At 40.0% G+C, this 17,656-nt stretch overlaps 1 protein-coding gene across 2 annotated transcripts in view; it reads right to left on the reverse strand.

The window, feature by feature from the left end:
- The window catches only part of KIAA0586 (KIAA0586 ortholog), a 104,048-nt gene that overhangs the window by 67,225 nt on the left and 19,167 nt on the right, over nt 1-17,656 (reverse strand). For both annotated transcript variants that reach the window (XM_042452994.1, XM_042453003.1), the window contains 8 exons: nt 15,696-15,812; nt 14,705-14,928; nt 12,679-12,751; nt 10,399-10,554; nt 9,172-9,346; nt 7,581-7,769; nt 5,922-6,118; nt 2,413-2,508 (listed from right to left, as the gene is read on the reverse strand). In XM_042452994.1, coding sequence (XP_042308928.1) covers nt 2,413-2,508; nt 5,922-6,118; nt 7,581-7,769; nt 9,172-9,346; nt 10,399-10,554; nt 12,679-12,751; nt 14,705-14,928; nt 15,696-15,812 — 1,227 coding nt within the window. The remainder of the gene's footprint in view (nt 1-2,412; nt 2,509-5,921; nt 6,119-7,580; nt 7,770-9,171; nt 9,347-10,398; nt 10,555-12,678; nt 12,752-14,704; nt 14,929-15,695; nt 15,813-17,656) is intronic.

A 17,656-nucleotide genomic window follows, 5' to 3' on the forward strand; every position in this document is an offset into this window, starting at 1 on the left:
TAACTTTTATTTATAAAGCACTGTAAATTTACACAGCGCTGTACATACAATCTTTTTAATTAGACGGTTCCCTGCCCTCAGGCTTACAATCTAAAAAGACATGACATAAAACGAGAAGAGAAAGGTGGTGGGGGTAATAGGCTAATACATATAAAGTACATAGCAATACAGAAAATGGTTCGATAAAACAGGCATCAAAAGAATATCAAATAGCAAGCGACAATATTACCAGTAGCATATATGTGAAATATGATTTCTTGTACAGCCAGCATGGGGTAGTGGTTTGAGCATTGGACTATGACTCTGCAGATCAGGTTTCAAATCCTGGCTCAGCCATGTAAATGCACTGGGTGACCTTGAGCAAGTCACACTCTCTCAACCTCAGAGGATGGCAAACTGCAAACCCCCTCTGAAGAAATTTGCCAAGAAAATGCCATGATGGGTGGCCTTAGGGTCGCTATAACTCGGAAACAACTTGTGTGCCCCCCTTCCCACTCACATGGGTGCACCTCTTGAGTGCATCCCATACAGCAGTCATAGACAAAACTGAGGTCTTAACAAAGACTTCAGCCAACTCGAACTGATATTGTCCTCCACTATGCAATCATTGTGGCCTGACAGTTGATTACTGTTGCTTAAAGGTAGAAAAATCATGGATACCATGGCCACAGTGAGCTATCTCCCTTGAAAATTACCATGTCTGTGCCCACCCATCTCCCCACCCCCACTTCTTTGAAGATGCTGAAGAGACTAAGAAATTTGCTCTTCCAAACAGATGTGAAATGGTGAGGCCAAGGGAGGCCCTGTCTCCTGCAGTAAGAAGCTAAATGCATCTTCCTACCAGTTGGGAAAAAGGTGAACCTTCCTCTGCATCACTGGGAGAAAGCAAGTAGTACAGATTTGTTCAGATTTTAAGATCCAAAGCATATATGCACAGTCACCAAGTTCAGTGAACCTTCTGTGGAGTTTCAGTGGTCTTTAAAATCTAAAAAACATTTTTTTCATGATTTCATCTACCTTATAGGAACCATCTAAGCTACACGTGGGCCTGTTACAGACTGCCAAAATAAAGCTGCTTCTGGTCTCTTTGGAGGTATGCTGTTTAAGTGATGCATGCATCCTAAGAATCTGGAAGCTGCACCAAAGCTGCACTCCAGTGCTTAGGAATGGAGTGTGGCTTTGGCACGACCTCCAGACTCTTAGGACCCATGCATCATTTAAATAGCATACCTCCAAAGAGACTCGAAGCAGCTTTATTTTGGCAGTCTGTAACAGGCCTCAGCCTTTTTTGATCCTTAGCATCAAGGAAAAGAAGCCCCAAATCCTATAAATCTCTAGATCTACAGTCAGAGAATCTACAGGCTATCACAAAAATAATGGAAATTAAAGGAGGTAGAAGAAATCGGCTGTGCATTCACAATGAAAGCTTCTCTGAAAAGTCCCCTACTGATAGGCCAACCAGAGCAAATCCACTGAAGCAACTAGTGATGGTAAATCAATCACACTAATCCAAAAGAACTATTCTACAAAGATTACCAATAGGATTCAGACTAAGAGATGGTAAGCACAGCCTTTCCTTAACATGCATATTTATGGTTTTAAACTGATTTTATCATAACCCACCCTGAAATCTTTGGTTATGGGGTGGGATATAAATATTTAAATAAATAAATAGCTATTTCAATTAATAAATAAAATATTTATTCCCAGAGGATTTTTTTCTTTTTATTGCAGCTCACATCTCCTTGGAAATGTGGAAGAGCAGGAGCAGCAATCAAACCTGTAAGAACTCTTTGTCCCCATGAAAGCACTTTGGTATAAATAAGATCACATCTTATAAATAAGTGCTTTGACTGGGGGGGTGTTCTGGGAGAGTTTTTTTCTTCATAAAAGCAACTTTACAAAGCTCTATAGGAAAGAATGAAAATGGTATGCAGATAGATAATCATGCAAACCAGTTACTCAAAAGGATGTTTTTGTGAGATATACAGACTGTGCAGGGATGTAGCCAGAATTTTGGGAAGGGGGGGGGCCCAGACTGTGCACACTGTTATAATGGGGCGTGGGTGGGGGGGCGGCAGCACGCGCACCATTCATTTTTTCTAATGGGAGGGGGGGGTTGGGCCCCAACGCCCCCCCCCCCCCCGGCTACATCCCTGGACTGTGATGCTTTTAGTCTTAGTATTTTCAAATACAAAGATATGTGAAGAAACTGCCACACACACTGTGACATAAGAGTGCTTTCTAGTAAGACTGGGTTATACATGGAGTAGCCTGTTGAAGTGAAATTCCTTCTTCCAACAGCAACCCCTCTAGACCTCCCTTCTGTGAAAAAGAAAGCCCATTATGATACGAACTGGTACTGTTTCAACATTTTAGGTATCAGAAATCATCAGGATCAAATTAAGGTACCTGTATCATACCCTTTGTAGGAAAGGATGTTAAAGAATCTTGGCTTACACTTGAACGGTCACTAAAAATACTGTCAATATCAACATTTGGTAGCACCTGAAAAGAAAAAAGAAAAAATACAGAGATATAAACTAATTTTTAAAACTTCTGAAATGTTAACCAGACGAAAATCACTCAAACACACTGTTTTTTTCTGAACCATCTATGGTTCATTTTCATTTTCTAAATAATGTCCTTCATTCTTCTGAACCATTTCCTGAACCAGCCAGAGGTATTAGATATACAGCACATGGGTGGGAAGCAGTTAGCGGTACTGCAAACCAGGCAGAAAGCTCTGCAGAAATTATCAATGCCTGGAAAGAAGTTCTTCATGCTTGGAAAAAGGAGCTTTGAGTTACAAGAACTCAGGGACTGGCTTGGCAGCATCTGAAAAGGGAAGCTGATTAGCCAATATCAACAAGATTTCAATCCTAATAAGCCATTAGCAAGAGCCAACTGTGCACCCATTTTGCTAGGTCAAATTCCCACTGGAAGATAGTCAAGCTGACATACCACTCACTAGGAGGCAAATAAGCTGAGGGCCAAACAACATGTCAGAAACAAATGGGGTGCTTCTCTGCTTTTGGAGGGAAGTTTCTTATTTCAATTATTTATGACCCTTTGGTTTTTAACTGAAAAGGATGTTCAGTGGAAGGAAAGAAGTGAAAGTGAAAGAAGGAAAACTGCAAACACACAGGAGATGATAACTGGATCCCAAGCACACCTCCAATCAGCTCACAAGACAGTCCAAATGCATATGTGAGAGTTAAATGTGAGTAAGGAAAGCCATGTATGGAGCAAGAGATTTGGCTGTAGAAATGGCAGATGGAAACAGGCTAAGCATGTTTTCCATTCACAATTCTCTCCTCCTGTGGCAGCATTTGGTCCACAAAAAGAGGGCAATACATGCCATGTATATACATCATACTGTTTTACTTTGTTATAGGTTTGTCTGCCCTCTCACAGCCACCCAAAGAAAAACAAACATATCCTAACAGACCTTTTAAAGGCTTGTGTTGTATTAACTTTTTGCCATCATTTTTAGGAAAAAAAAAACATAGAAGTTATCTTGAGGCCAAAGCAGACAGGCAGAACAGCATGGGCCAAGCCCATACTATCCTCTCCTATATTCTAACCTTGCTCAGTCCCCAGGCTGGCATGGTGACAGGCAGGTGTTTACATGCCCACCTGCCACTGCACCATGGACCACTATTGCTGCACACTCTGTACCTGCCTCTTCCATCACATCTGTTCAGAAGACTTGTATCACGGCTTGTAAGGGTGGAAATGGAATACCTGGTTACACCCACATGGCCAGGCACCCCCATCTGATGTGAATTTGTGACAGGGGTCCTTTGAGCAGAGGCAGGTATCAGGTGTGCAGGGCCATGTGGTGTGCTGGATGTTGACATAAGAGTTTCAAGGAAATTCCACTGCAACCAGCAGGTCTATATGCCCCAGGCTAACGCTCCTTTGGGCTGGGATAGGTCCATAAACACCAGATTGGCAACCAGACAGGCCGATTCTGGCCTGGGGTTAATTGCCTGTGTCATCCATTAAGGATGAAGCAAGGCCAGGGGTAGCACGGGCTTTTTGTCTCATGAGTACAGGCCCTTAGTTACCATAGGGATGCCAGTAAAAATTGGAGAGGGCTCCTGTACCTTTGCTGAAAGAAAAAGAGCCCTCCTTCTATCCACCATCTTGAAGGAGAGGAAGACAAGCCAGCTCCAACAGGCCTTTCCTGAAAAGAAGAAGAGCCCTCCTTCTATCCACCACCTTAAGGGAAAGGAAGGTAAGCCAGATCAAACAGGCCTCTGAGGGAGAGCAGATCTGCTGGACTTTTCCCCTTCTTTACTGTCATTCCCTTCTCCTTTTGTGTCTTTTCTTTTTAGATTGTAAGCCTGAGGGCAGGGAAATGTCTAATTAACAAACTGTAAGCTGCTTTGATAACCTTGGCTGAAGAGCGGGGTATAAATAAATAAGTATTATTATTAAGTATTATTAGCAGATGAAATTTCAGCTGATGTTGATTTTCATGCAACCAAACTACTAAATTACATAATTACTAAACCCCTCTCCAGTTTTAAGCCTGGCAACCCTAGTTACTTCAGATGAGAAAAGGAACCTATGCCAGTATGCCTCCTTGATAATGGTAATCAATGCCTTCAGAATGCCTAATATATGACAATCCATTCTTCTCTATTTGAAGACAGACTTCTAGCTGAAGCACGTGACTACAGCTTCAAAGAGCAACTACATACAAAAGATGGAGCCATCTGTATTGTAGCTCAAACGCATGGAATAATAACATGAAAAACTACAGAATACTCTGGCCAAATTATCTAGATTTATTTTAAGCATGCCCAACACATCTTGTCATGCTTTTGTAGCTTTCCCAATATTTTTATGGTTGTTTTCATGAAGCCTTGCCATATCCTACTTTTATAGCATACAGTTACAGCTTTACCCTTCAAACAATTCTTGTACAGCTGGGGTAGGGAACCTGTTAAGTTCTAGAGCTTACTGAACCACTAGCTATTCTGGCAGCAGCTGATTACCAAGTCCAACACTCTCTGGAGGGCCACAGGCTTCCTCTAGCATAGGGGTGGGAAACATTTAGCCTATGAGCTGCAGGCAGCCTTCAGGATCCAAGAGCCACCTTCTCAGCACCTCTTGAAAAATAACTGAGCCCCCAAAACAGTAAACTGTGGTCCCACAAACCCAATGGTTGCAATTTGTCCTTGAAGTGTAGAATATCTGTATCAGAGATATATTATTGAGGTATAACTGATATTTTCGTTTGGGAAGTAAAGCCAGAGAGAGAGAGATGACTGATATGGTTGTTGTAGAGTCAGTGCAACTAAGTTGTTTATGTTTGTCTGTATGTACTATATTTGTGTAAACTACAATGGTCATTGACCTAACTGCAAATAAAATTTAATTTGATTTTGAGCTCAGATTTATCCATGCCTAGAGATCCCTAGTAATCCTCGATGGTCTTTCATGCATGTAAAAACAGCCTGCTTAGCTTCCAAAATCAAATGCGATCAGATGTGAGGAGAAAGCTTCTATGCTATGCTGAGTCAGATCACTGGTCCATCAAGACAAGTACAGTATTATCAATTCTTACAGCAATGGCTTAGCAGGATAAGAGGCTGGATTCTTTTTTTAGCCCCATCTAGAGATCCCTGATGGTCTCCAATCAAGGAATTTACTCAATCCTGCTTTGTTTCTAGATTGGCTTTGTTGGTTGGGCACACATGGTTGGTTGGTGGGCATGCATTAAATCTTAAATCACAAGCAAAGAATTCTACAACACACATTTCTACAGAAAACAATAACAACTGCACATTCAAATTGTTTTAAAAGTTTTAGATATTACAAAGAAAGCTTGACCAGCTGTACAGAAGAGATGAAGTGGTATTAGGTTTACATTTTGTAATCCAACTTTTGCCATTCTTGTTCCATACCTGCAGAGTCAGTTTGGGAGGATCCTTTTTCTCTGATTTCATGTGTATCACTGCAATATTGGGCTTCTTAACATTCAGTTGTGGTTTTTGTAGATTAGGAGGGGGAGGAGGAACAGAGGTTGTCACAGTAACAGGATGGAATTCACCTATACTTATGCCTGAAGGTTGAGGCGAAATGCCGTTGATCTGTTTTTGGCCTAGTAAAAATTCAAAAGAAAAGGAAAAGTCACTTTTAAGAACTCTGTGACCATGATGTAAGTTATAACAATGGTGGAATTTGAGTTAACGTTTTGTTTTGTTTTTTACAAATAATATTTACTGATTATATAACATCCATTTTTAAAATCATTCAACGAGACATTCATAACACCTCATAACAAATTATAATATTATTATTCCTCACACTGACAAAAGAAAGAATGTTCTTGACTACATCCAGTATTTTTCTGCCTGTATTAAGTGGCCTGTAGTTTAACGTGTTTTCGATTAGCATTTGACTGAGCTTGACAAAGTTCCTTTTTCCAGATTATAACTCGCAGAATCTCCCAGCCAACACAAGACACATGAAGAGCAAACTTTCCCTGTGCTCTGTGGAAATTTGGTTTATTACAGTGACCTCTATGGATGTAAAAACAAAATTGCAATGACTATCATCCAAGTTACCAAAGGCTGTTCTACTCATATACTTTAAGCTACCCTGATCAAGTTGGTAAAAGCTGTGGTCTCGATCCTCCACATGGGTTCAGTGACATAACCGCTCAATTTACTTAGAATCTCAGTCGTAAGGGGCCTCAAGGAACATCTAGTACAACCTTTTCCATGCAGTAATATACAACTACAGCAATTCTGAAAGATGGGATACCCTATGGCATATCTGGGTTTGGTGTCACCTGGTGCAGGGCGGCTGCTGGGGAGGCCCTTGCGGTCTCTTCCAACTCTATGATTCTAGGTATCTGCTTCCTCCACTCATTTGGTCAGATGCTTGTCCAGGGTGGCTCACCCCTCCTTCACCTCCATGTAGCTTCCTTCTCACAAGGAAGCCAGGCAGAGGCAAAGCCAGGAGGACCAAACTTACCCTTCCTTTGCCTCCGTGCAGCTTCCCCATGAGGAGGTAGCCCCTTCTCCTATTCTGCTGCCTTTGCTTTCTCCTCAGGAAGAGCCACAGCAGCAGCACATCGCCCCCTGCAGCGGGAGGATGCCCCCCATCAGGTGTAATCCCTCTTCATAGGTGTCACCTAGTGCAGTCCGCATCCCCTAGTGACACCACTTTGGACACCCAAACTGTTTAAAGACCTCCAAAGGAGAGTCACCACCTCCAAGGTTGTCTATTGTTGGAAGAGAGAGAGGAAAGTACAGCAATTACAGTAGATAAATTCTTCCTAATGTTTAGGTGGCATGTCTTATTTTGTAATTTGAATTTTATAGTAAGATGATCAACACACACAGAGAAACAGACATTCTGGGACTCAGAACAGAATTCTAACCCCACTGTGTATTGAATTTGAAGTCCCCATTTTTTAGTTAAATACAGCTGAGCAACCTCCACAGCATTAAATTCTCAGAAAAAGAAACTCATGCAAATCTCCACAAATATGGGAGAATTCTTTCTGAGTTAAGGCAACCCATGTAACCTGAGAGATCCCTGGTTGTTGTCCATACCTAGTGGAATAGCCATTGGAATCAGATGACCCTCAAGAGGACCAGAGGTACTGGGTGCCTCTTTATTGGGGCTGAAGAGATACTGGAGTTCTTGATGAGGAGCAGATGCTAGGTGTGGCCTTTCAGGACTAGCAACTTTGCTATGCACAGAGTAGTTGGTTTGTGTCCTCGCTGACTTAACTTTTGTACCTAGGAAGAAAGTATATACATTATGAGTCTTTTGAAACTACAGTGGGCCCTCGCCTTACGCGGGGATCCATTCCGGATCCTTCCGCGTAAGGCGAATTCCGCTTATGCTCAAGCCCCATTGTAAACAATGGGGCTCATGCATGGTGGCGCGCAGGGCGCAACGGGTGCGCGCGCCCATGCAATTGAACGGGACACGCCGCCCCGCGTATGCTCAAGCCGTGTAAAGCGCGCCCGCGTATGGCGCGGGTACGCTGTATATGTACTCGCCCTGGGTTTTTATGTGATTTGTATGAAGTTGTGATTGTAATATTTTATTGTTTTGTACCGTGACATGTGTCACATAATTTGCTAAACTGTAAACCGTTTTGATCTATAGGAAAGGCAGTATATAAATAAAACTTTTATTTATTATATTATATTTTGAAACATATTCAAGGGTAGCTGTGCTTGGCCATACAGCAAAAGAAAACAAAATCCACAAAAGTGTGGTACTTTTATTGGTCAGCCAAAATGCACAAACATATCATGCAAGCTTTCAAAGCTTCACTGACTTCTTCATAAAGCAAAAGATGTTTTTAAAAATCATAAAGGAGGAAGAGAAAATGGCAGTGTTCGAGGCACAGGAGTACATTTTGTATACATGTTGTTTCTGCTGTAGTACTTTTGGTTACCAACATCTCTATATAATGCAGGCCTGTGACCCCAAAATCATGACTTTTTCTTCTTCCTATATAATTTTTTAAACATCCTTTGCTGATGAAGAAGCCAGTTGAGCTTTGAAGGCTTGCATTATAGCTTTCATGCCTTTTGGTTGGCCAATAAAGGTATCACACTTTTATGGATGTTAGATTTTGTTTTATTTTACTGAGCCCTTTGAGCACAGAAAGGGAGTTTCAGAATAAGTTTCAGCAGAGCAAATAAAACAAAATAAAATAAAACAGTCTCCAGTGCTCTTGAGACTATTGGACCTTAAGGTAGGGTAGCTACTTCAACATCTAATTTATGTGTACCTCATGCGCTTCTGATTAAGTATGGAAACCCCCTCACCTTCCAGCCTGTATCTTCCAGCTGCATGGGAAAAGGATAAACAAAATGATGCTATCCTCTCATCCTTCAAAAGGGGCTGAATACCTGCCATGATTTACCTGGGTGCGTCTTTATGGAACTTAAGGAAAACAGTTCTGAAAGGTTGAGTGAATCGAATACTAAAGACATTCTCTGACTGCAGATGCTTTATATATGGCCAATAGTGGCCACAATAATATGAGCTTTGCTGATACATTACTATAATAAGGCTACTGTTATGATGAAGGAAAGAAGCGAGAAAGAGAATGCAGTGTGGAAATCAGGAGCATGATCTTTGAAATACTAGCTTTAAAAGGGAGGAAGCAAGATTACTTACCTTTAACACTTTCTATCAGTTTAGGTCTTGGAGGTTTTGATTTGGGAGGGGGCGAGTTGAACCTGAGATATGGAGATTTTTTAAGTGTGCTCCTGTGACCCTGGTAAATCGGCCTGCCATAAACCTGAGAGAGAAACTCTTCATGTGGTAACCCCATCCTTGTTTTCAGAAACCCCTGTATAAAACAGAAAATCTTCAAATGTCCAATTTATACAGGAAAGTGATTAAACAATAGCCAGAACATCACAAGTGATAGAATGCTGGAACTGGATTACAGACACTGGAGGTTCATACACCTGCTCTGCCAGGGCTAATGGCTTGTTGGGGTTTTATGTATGTTTATAGCATTATGTTTTATTATTTTTGTCTTTGACTATATATGTTTTATAAGGGCATTATAAATATCATCATCATAGGCAAAGAGGTAGCAAGTTACCCTCTCACTCTAAAACCACTTCAATGAAGCACCTGGAAGAACAAAACTGAATAACTACAGTACATTGAGTGCCTTACAGCAGTGCTTCTTCGACTAGTTGATGTGGTGGCCTGGCAAGTATTTTTTTTCTAATGTGCTAGGGACTGGTACCATATTAACATCCATGAACCACAACTGTTTCTTTCTTTCCTGAAGACTCATCATGGGCCAGCAGACTATTGCAGACTGGCAATAGTCCACAGGCCACTATTTTAAATCGCGTGGTTTTAGAGGAAGGGCAGGCAAACATAAATAGCCCTGAGAATGGGCAAGTCCATAGTGCAATAGACAGAGGCATGGGACTTTCTGGGGAAAGTAGGCTGAGAATGAGAAAACACTGCTGTTGTGTGTACTAGAATTGATATGGAATGAAAAAGATGAAAGTGTCAAGTAAATGTCCAATGCAGTCTTTATGGTTTTCAGCTGAAAACATTTGGAATCAAAGTTTAGGCTGTGATGCTCTAGTAGAATCTGAATTTATGACTGTAGGCTCTCCAACCTAAGGTCTCTAGAATCAATGGCTATACTTGGGGCCTGAGATGTAATGCTGAACAGGAAAGTACCAAATTCCTAGCACATTCTGAATCTGGTCAATATTTAGGCTTCATATTGCCTGACAATACAGGGGGCTGATAATGCATGTGACTTTTCCCTTCAGTACTCCCCCAACATGTAGAAGCACATGTAATAACTTGTAGGTTCTTGAGTCAATCCCCTAGGACCTTAACAGCTATCGAACTCTACATTCTCACCATATCTGTGAGCTTTTGAATGGGTCTTGTTGCAGGCACAGGCCTTTTTGTTGGTATTCTTGGAGGATATTGAGATTTTCCATTCATTTCTCTGCTGGCTTTCGTCATCTTGGTGGCTTGTTGCCTCTTGAGGCAGTCTGTCCTTCCCATTTCATCCTAAATACAATGTAAGAAGAGTTGGAAAACTACAATTTTAATTGCACCCAAACAGTTTGAGGACACATTTGACTAGCAAATCACATATTCAGCAGAAGTGACTACAATATAAATAAGTAGACAAGTAAGAGTTTTTATAAGCCATATCGCACAAATGCAGGTTAATGAGACAGATATGTTCCTGGGCTTTATTTCTTGGCTACCAGAGGCAGAAATAACATGAAAAGAAAAGAGACAGTTTCCTACACCATAAGAAAGAAGAACCAACCGTTCAACATGTTTCAGCTTTTTCATCAAAACTTAATAACATGTGCATGTGAAATTAAACAACAAGATCAATTAAGCCTTGGATAAGTAAAGAAAAATATTGTGAATCTTCAAGAGACCACTTGAAAGCTTCTACCAAAATGCATTCCAGGATAACTTTTTCCTATCAACAGCTTCCACTTTTCTTATGATTTTCATTTTAGTGACAAAAGTTAAAGATCTATATTTTGACAATATGCCAGAGTAGTTGGTGTTGCAGGCTAATCTGCCTTCCTCTTTCCTTTCTGTTTCCCTCTTCACATGTGCTCAGTAAGCGATACTGGAGGTAGCTGTTTACTTTGACTGATATACATAAGCATACCCATATATAGTACAACCACCTAGAGTAGAATCCCATTCTTACCCAGGTCAAGCTGCAGACCCACTGTTTCAACCTAACATTTAAAGTTTGTCTTTCTCCATCATCATTCACCATCCTCCCAATGTCAATGCTATAAGAAAACTTCTAAATAGACAGATGAAAAAAAGAGAGAGAGAAAAGGGGGGGGGGGATGGCTGGACTGGGTTCCCCTAAAAAGACTTTGTAAAAAGGAGGTTCTCTGACTATCTGTATAGCAGAATATACATGTTGAGTCTCCCTTACCTGGAATTCCAAACACTGAAATACTCCAAAATCCGTAACTGTCTATATGGGTGGCTGAGATAGTGACACCTTTGCTTTCTGATGGTGCAGCGTACACAAAGTTTGTTTCATACATAAAATAATTAAATATATTATGTGTAAAATTACCTTCAGGCTACGTGTATAAGGTATATATAAATGAATTTTATGTTTAGAGTTGGGTCCCATTCCCAAGATATTGCATTATGTATACGCAAATATTCCAAAATACAAAAAATCAAAAATCAAAAATACTTCTGCTCCCAAGCATTTTGGATAAGGGAGACACAACCTATACTCTAAACACTGGTCTCTAAATTTCCATGCGACCAATCATAGCATTAAAAAAATTCCATACACAAGTTGGGCAATTACTCCAGAAAATATGAACTTTTATGTTTCTTACACAAGAATTTCTTTTCAACAAAACCATTAACACTGCCCATTTACCTTAAAATGTAAATAGAAAATCCTGTATTACTTGCTCATCTGAGATACATGCCAGAAGATAACAAAACACCATAAGATACTGCAATTATGGTGCCATGTATGTACAGTATGTGTCTCTGATAAACAAATACCATGAAATATCAAGAAGGCTGTGGGAATTAACAGCACTTCCATCCTCTCCTCTGTACTGCTGGAATATAGAATTCCTAATATATTTCCAGTTTTCTGCAGTGTTGTCACAGACTTTTTTATAGCCACCCTATGTGGACAGTTGCCTAATTAGCCAATGAGAATATCTGTCTTTTCCAAGTGGTGAAATCTGACTATTGAATTTATAGTCACTACTATTTTTTTTCTTACTTATCAACTTTATTTTGGAAAAAATAAAGAACTTAGAATGCTAATAAACTCAAATCTATGCCATGTCTCAAATATAGCCCACTTCTGTATTTCTCAGAGTCATTATACTCTCCAGATTAATGCCCAGACCCACACTAAATTTAGCCCCACCAAGCAGAATGGGTTTCAGCATTAGAGAAACTCTTGAGCAACAAACAAGTATCTCCAAGTCCCTCAGAAAAGCTATAAGACACTGAAAAATCTCTGCACTCTGGGAAGGACAAGCAGAAGCCTTATAAACTTGTTTTCTGAGTTTTACCTGGTTCACACACCAGCTGTTAAACTACATAAATGCTTCTAAAACATTAGGAACACTCTTGCTCCACTTGTAATCCTAGAAGCCATACCTGGATTTCCATGCTGATAGTCTTGATCCATTCATCCACAGTCTTTCTGATCCGTATCTCCTCCAGCACATCTCTAGATGAGGAAGAGAAGGAGGATTATAGCATCTATTGACAAGAAAAGATTTTGTTCACAAGGATTAGGGGGACTGACCTCATACTTAAGGTTTCTATTTTCAAAGTATCTGGAAGTAATGCTTAGATGGGAAAAGTCCCACACCAGGACTGTCAAATCCTTCCATTTCCCAATTAAATATATATTTGTATTATTAGCATGATTTTTGGAATATTTGCAATCCCAAAACTATGCAGAAAAGCTCCCCAAACTTATGAGTATATGCAAAAATATCCCCCCACCCTCACAAGCACCCCAGAACCCAGAACTATCCAAAATACTTCTGTTTTCCTCTGCGGTCTCTCTCAAAATGGTGTCAGAAAGTGATGGCACAGCACCTCCTGTCACCACTGTGAGAGGGATTGCAGAGAAATATGGAAGTATTTGGGCTTGCTGTTGGGGAGTGTGGCCTTGGAAGGCCTAGTGGGAAGAACTGGGCCCCACAAAATTGCCCACTCTGCTTTAAACTTTCCTTATTTCCCCAGAAAATTCTTAGTATTGCTAATTACATATGTTTCTGTATGTACGTATAGTATACACTATTAAATCTCAAGAGCCAAGGCAGGTTTGAGCACTGGACAACAACTCTGGAGACCAGAGTTCAAATCCACTCTGAACAAATCTGGCCAAGAAAACCCAATGATAAGTTCTCCTTAGGGTCACCATAAGTTGGAAATGACTTGAAGGCACACAACAACAACTGAATCTCCATCTCTCTATGGATTCTGATGCTACTGACCACAGAAACTTGACTGACTGGTTCTGTGGGTTGGGGGAACACACAAATATGACGACTCTCCTTGCTCTTGAAAGAAAAAAGCAACCAGTTCCTTCAACTTCCTTCCTCACATCATCTGTTTTGGGATTTTTTAAAAATCCAATCAGCTCTTTTTAAAATTCTTTCAGTGTTTATTTACTTTATCAGATATTATCAGATGTCATTCATTTCAGAAATAATAGCTTTAGAAATCCTGTGAAGAAAATTTTTAACACATTTTACTTTACATTTTTTAATGTCCTGCAATAATAATAATAGTCTCCATTGTCAGAATGCATTTGTGGAAACCAAAATTTAAAATGCTTACTACTTTCTCTGAAATAAATTATTCAGAATTTATACAAAGGACTCCTTCTGTATCTTTCTATCAATAGAATCCACAAGTCAGCTCACAGTAAACTGACAGGATACACAGAATACTACTTAGTGAAACGTCAATTAAAATTGAAGATAATAATTCAGTTAGAAAGTTTAAGAAGCAGGACCCTCGTATTCTAGCTATCACACACTACACCCCCTGTAAGTTATCCTCCTTCTTTCTGCTGATGCTTTTTGGCTTGGTTACTCACTTTTATTATTAAACATTCATAATGTGCTGTGAAGAGACCAAGCACAGGACAGAGAGTTACATACTTGGACAAATACAGGACACACTAAAGTCTAAAGGGCTCAGAATACACAGTCATGGTGTGTTTTTTTAAAAATATCAGAATTTAGTACCACCAACATGAGTGTCACTGTTATTCTTTCCCTACCTACTGTTCATTTGTTTCTTTACAAGAAAGCAAACACTAGCAGTTGGAATAATGTTTCCCTTCTGATGCCATTTTTGCTCCTCTTCTTTAGTTCATACTTTCTTACCCCAGGCCTCTGTCTGTCCCATCTAATTCTGCCATATTTCAAATATATCTTTTACTTTTCACTTCTAGACCCAATATATATAGATTAGGAAGTGCAGAAACATTTAAAGTAAAGTTGAAGAGCTTCACAAAAGAGGCAGAGAGCAGCCATCTGACAGGTGAGTCACACTCAAGACTTCTAATATCCACAGTGCAAAGGAGTAAAGACAGATATAAACATCAGACATCAGTGTAAGAAATGCAACATATCCTTTTTAAAAAGCAACAGAAATCAACCTGTCTGCTGTCAGCTCATCTATGAAGGCATGTAAGGCATTGCCATCCTTGGCACGAATAATGGCTTCCAGGTTTTCTTCCAGGAGCTTCTTATTCTTCTGCACGGCTCTCAGGATCTTTTCAGCATCTCTCAGTATGGATTTTGATGCCTTGGTTGATTGAAGAATGGATGACTTGGAAAGCTGCTGAAGCTCAAGAAGCGTTGGAGCAACAGGATCTTTTTGCTTAAAGTCCAAGCAGATAAAAATGTAAATGGAAACAACTATTCTGCTTGCCACTAACAGCCAGCAACCAGAGATATATCAGAACTATAAATCAAATCAATATTTCTGTATGCAAGCTTCATTCCTGTTACTGTGCAATGAAGGCATTATTCCCATCCCCAATGGACAGGCATAAGAAGAAGAAAGTAAAGGAAACAAAAACCATAATCTTAAGATACTGGTCATCTTAACAACTCTCATACATAAATTTTACCATCCAAAATCAAACCTGAATGTTATTTTTATTTGCTGTCTACTGCCACTCAAAATGATTAAACTGAGGGTACCATACTTTGGACATATCATGAAATGACAGGACTTAATGGAAAAGCCAATGGTGCTGGGGAAAATGGGAGGCAGTAGGAAAAGAGGAAGACCATGTTAAGATGTATGGATTCCATCAAGGAAGCCACAGCCCTGAATCTGCAAGACCTGAGCAGGGAAGTTGGTAACCAGCATTGATGGAGGTCTTTCATTCATAGAGTTGCCGTAAATCAAAGCTGACTGGACAGCAAATAACAATGACAAGTAGGGTGAGCAACACCACCAGTTAAAAGCAGCCAAGAAAGAGAAAGACAAAGACAAAGAAAAAACAATCTTAGAGTGTCTGAGAAATGTCAGGTGCCAAAAAGATAGCAAAGTAAATTCCAGGTAAAGCTGCCTGGGGACAGAGTCCCAAGCCAGGGTGCCACAAGTGAGGAGGCCCTCTCCTTGGTTGCTGCCTGTACCTCAGCTGGTGGAGGCATGGGGATAAGAGCCTCTGATGATGGCCACAGTGAATGTGAAGACTGAGGTTGCTGTAGGTGATCTTTCACTTGGACTGCTTCTCCCAGGTTTGGCGTGGTCTACAATTTAATAGAATCATTATTAAAAATTTAATATAAACACTGAAAAAAATGCTCAGCTCTCCTAGATATGTTTCTAAGGCAACAACAGAGATCATCTACAGTAGGAGAGGCTGATAACACCAAGCTCTTCAGGAGAATCTTAGTTTTTACTGTACAGGAAATAAGTACATGAACTTCTTCAAAATAGAAGGAGACTTCTTAAGAGCACATGGTTGCCAGTCACTGTACCAATTTCCAAGTTCCAAAAAGAGAGAGAGAACATTATATTGTCTTTAGGTTTAATGCTGCAGCACAGACTCTGTTGTTATGTTCTCATCAGCTAACCTGAGCCTTTGTACTTCAATCAAATTGAGCCACAGACCCAAAGAGCAATGACTCCAAGAAGGGAGCACTATTTGATCATGTGCACAAAATCCAAGATCTGTAAGACAATTTTGTTTATTTGTGTACATAGCCCACTGCTGCTGAGGAACATTTCATCTGTTTCATGTTCTTTATTTCTTGTACGTAGAGATTTTGTAGCACCTTTGAGACTAACTGAAAGGAAGAAGTGTTAAGGAAAATGCAACATGGGACATACAGTAGTAGAAATAAAACATGTATGTGAAAGTCACAATGACTAAGCAAGAGCAATTTTCACACAGGTGAAAAAGCTAATGTAATTTAGAAGTCTTGAATGTCAAGGACAGAATTGTAGAATGTACAATTGGAAACACCTGAGATTCATTAAGTGTACAAGGTGAAATGATGAAATTCTTAAGTATGGGTTGAACTATGTGAACCAATCAAAATGAATGTACACGCCCACTGGGTGGAAACTGACTAAGTGGGTGGTGATTAACAATGGCTATAATAATTGCAATGTTTGCCAATGTATTTTGTGGGTAGTTGTGGATAGTTGGAGTGTTTTGGAGATATTGGAGATTGTGAGGGCATTAGTATTTGTATATAGTAGAATAAAGTAGATCTTTTATATAAGACTACTGAGTTGTCTGGTGTCTTGAGTGAAGATACAAGAGCCAGCAGGATCCTGGAGAAGTTTGGAGACTTCTGAGGAAGAAGAGTGAGAAGGCTTGGAGAGTTTGTCAGGGTCTTCAGCCTATTCTCCGAAACTCTGCTGCTTTGGAAGAAAAGCATTAACCACTGACCAAAGCTGGTCAGCTCCGCTGCATAACAAGGTGGTGAGTTAGAGCCAGAGGTGAAGAGCTACAACTCCCATCATCCCTGACAAGAAGTTGGCAGCCCAAGCTTTAATAGACTTAGGTCTAGTTCCTCAGATGCATTTGGAAGTACAGTAGTTAAGTCTCAAAGGTGTTTCAAGTTCTCTCTACATCCAGATTCTACAAATAAACAAGGATATATCTCTAAATTCATTTCTTGTGTATTTCTTTGATTCTCATCCTGGCCTCCATAAGAAACCAAAAGCAGCTTAAAATATAAGTTAAAACAAACTAGCTAATATATATGGTACAAAAGTTTTAAAAGAATTTAAAAAATCAATCCATTTACAACATTACTTTTAAAAGTTAATTTTAAACAATTAAAAACACCTAAAGCTCATATTAACTATTGAAAAACACCACACCCTTTGCACATTCTTCCACCAACTAGTTAAAAGTCTGAAGGCCTGTTTAAACAAGAAGATTCTTGCCTGCCAGGAAAAAGAGAGCACAGAGGGAGTTCCATAGTCTGGGTACAGCCTGAGACCTCCCCAGCCAAGCCTGGGAGAGTGACAGGACAGAAAGAAAACCCTTAGTTATAAGGCTAAGGCATGTTCATACAGGGTCATAGTCTGGGCCTTAGCCATACAGAGCTTTATAGGTCATAACCAGCACTTAATT

The sequence above is a fragment of the Sceloporus undulatus genome, chromosome 1 (genome assembly GCF_019175285.1).
Source record: "Sceloporus undulatus isolate JIND9_A2432 ecotype Alabama chromosome 1, SceUnd_v1.1, whole genome shotgun sequence".
Classification (NCBI taxonomy): domain Eukaryota; kingdom Metazoa; phylum Chordata; class Lepidosauria; order Squamata; family Phrynosomatidae; genus Sceloporus; species Sceloporus undulatus.